A 1,724-nucleotide genomic window follows, 5' to 3' on the forward strand; every position below is an offset into this window, starting at 1 on the left:
GGGGGGGGGTTGGCTATGCGATGGGGAGGTTTTACAATATCAGGACAACGTTTGGGGTGCAGTTTTGCAACACTGGGGAGGCAACTTTGCAGGAATTTTTGCCCCAGGATGCAGCTTCGCAAGGTTCATCATCTCAGGTTGCAGCCTTAAAATATTTGGGGTGCAACTTTGCAGGATCTGGGTGCAGCTTTGCAGGTTCCATAATATCAGTATGCAAATTTGCAGATGCAGCTTTGCAATGGTTTTCATCCGTGGATGCAGCTCTGCAAAGTTTATCATCTCAGGTTGCAGCTTTGCAGGATTTACAAGATCAGGTTGCAAACTTGGCAATATTTGGCATGCAACGTTGCAGGGTCTATAACGTCAGGGAGCTGCTTGGCAATGTCAGGGATGCAGCTTTGAAGTGTAGATCATCTTGGGGTTCAATTTTGTAGAACCTGAGGTGCAACATCAGATCACTGCATCGAAAGAAGTGTGGCCAACAGGGCCAGAGAGGGGATTCTGCCCCTCTGCTCTGGTGAGACCTCACCTGGAGTAACGTGACCGGCTCTGAATCCCAGGAGAGACATGGAGCTGTTGGAGAGGGGCCAGAGGAGGCCATGGAGATGATTTGAGAGCTGGAGCAGCTCTGCTATGGAGACAGGCTGAGGGAGCTGGGGCTGTTCAGCCTGGAGAAGAGAAGGCTCCAGGGAGACCTTAGAGCACCTTCCAGTGCCTGAAGGGGCTCCAGGAAAGCTGGGGAGGTGCTTTTCACCAGAGAGAGCAGTGATAGGACAAGGGGTGATGGTTTTAAACTGAAAGAGGGGAGATTGAGGTTGGACATCAGGAAGAAATTCTTCACCATGAGGGTAGGAGGCCCTGGAACAGGTTGCCCAGGGAAGTTGTTGATGCCCCTTCCCTGGAGGTGTTGAAGGGCTGGATGAGGCTTGTGCAGCCTGGTCTGGTGGGAGGTGTCCCTGCTCATGGCAGGGAGGTTGGAACCTGATGATCTTTAAGGGCCCTTCCAACCTTCACCATTCCATGATTCTATGATTTATAATAGCAGGATGCAACTTTGCAAAGTTTATAATACTTGGGGTGCAACTTTCTAGGATCTTTAGTGTCACGATGCAAGGTCAGAAGGTTTATCATCTCAGGATGCAACTTGGCAGTATTTGAGGTGCAACACTGCAGTATTTAGGGTGCAGCTCTTCAGTGTATATAGAATCAGGGAGCAACTTTGAATGATATTTGGGATAATACATAAAGGATGCAACTTTGTGACACTTAGCATCTCAGGGCCCAAGGATTTTAATGTAAGGATGCAACTTTGCGAAGTTTCTCATTCTTGGAATATTTGGGGTGCAAAGCTGTAATATTTGGGGTGCAAGGTTGCAGGATCTATCATATCAAGGAAAAACTTTGCAATAGGGGGGATGCAGCTTTGCAAAGTTTATCATCTCAGGGTGCAGCCTTGCAATATTTAGGGTGCAACTTTGCACCATTTATAGTGTCAGGATGCGACTTTGCAAGGTTAGGGGTGCAGCTTCGCAACACTTCTAATATTTCGGGTGCAGCTTTGCGGGGTTCCGAGTCCTGCAGGCAGGAGCTGCACTTGCCGCAGCTGCCGTCAGGGGGTGCTGGTTCACAAGGTTGCGGGGGCTCTGGGAGGTTTCGGGGGGCTCTGACCTCCGTGCGGGGCGGCAGAGCCGGTGGCAGCGGCTGGGGGGGGGGGGGGGGGGGGG

The 1,724-nt window shown here is 50.8% G+C and overlaps 1 protein-coding gene across 1 annotated transcript in view; it reads left to right on the plus strand.

Moving 5' to 3' along the window:
• CHEK1 (checkpoint kinase 1) overlaps positions 1-1,724 on the plus strand; it is a 9,971-nt gene that overhangs the window by 6,801 nt on the left and 1,446 nt on the right. Inside the window, exon 10 of the mRNA XM_010008091.1 lies at positions 196-209. Within this exon, the coding sequence (XP_010006393.1) occupies positions 196-209 (14 nt within the window). The remainder of the gene's footprint in view (positions 1-195; positions 210-1,724) is intronic.

The sequence above is a fragment of the Chaetura pelagica genome, unplaced genomic scaffold (genome assembly GCF_000747805.2).
Source record: "Chaetura pelagica isolate M959 unplaced genomic scaffold, ChaPel_1.0 scaffold32, whole genome shotgun sequence".
NCBI lineage: Eukaryota > Metazoa > Chordata > Aves > Apodiformes > Apodidae > Chaetura > Chaetura pelagica.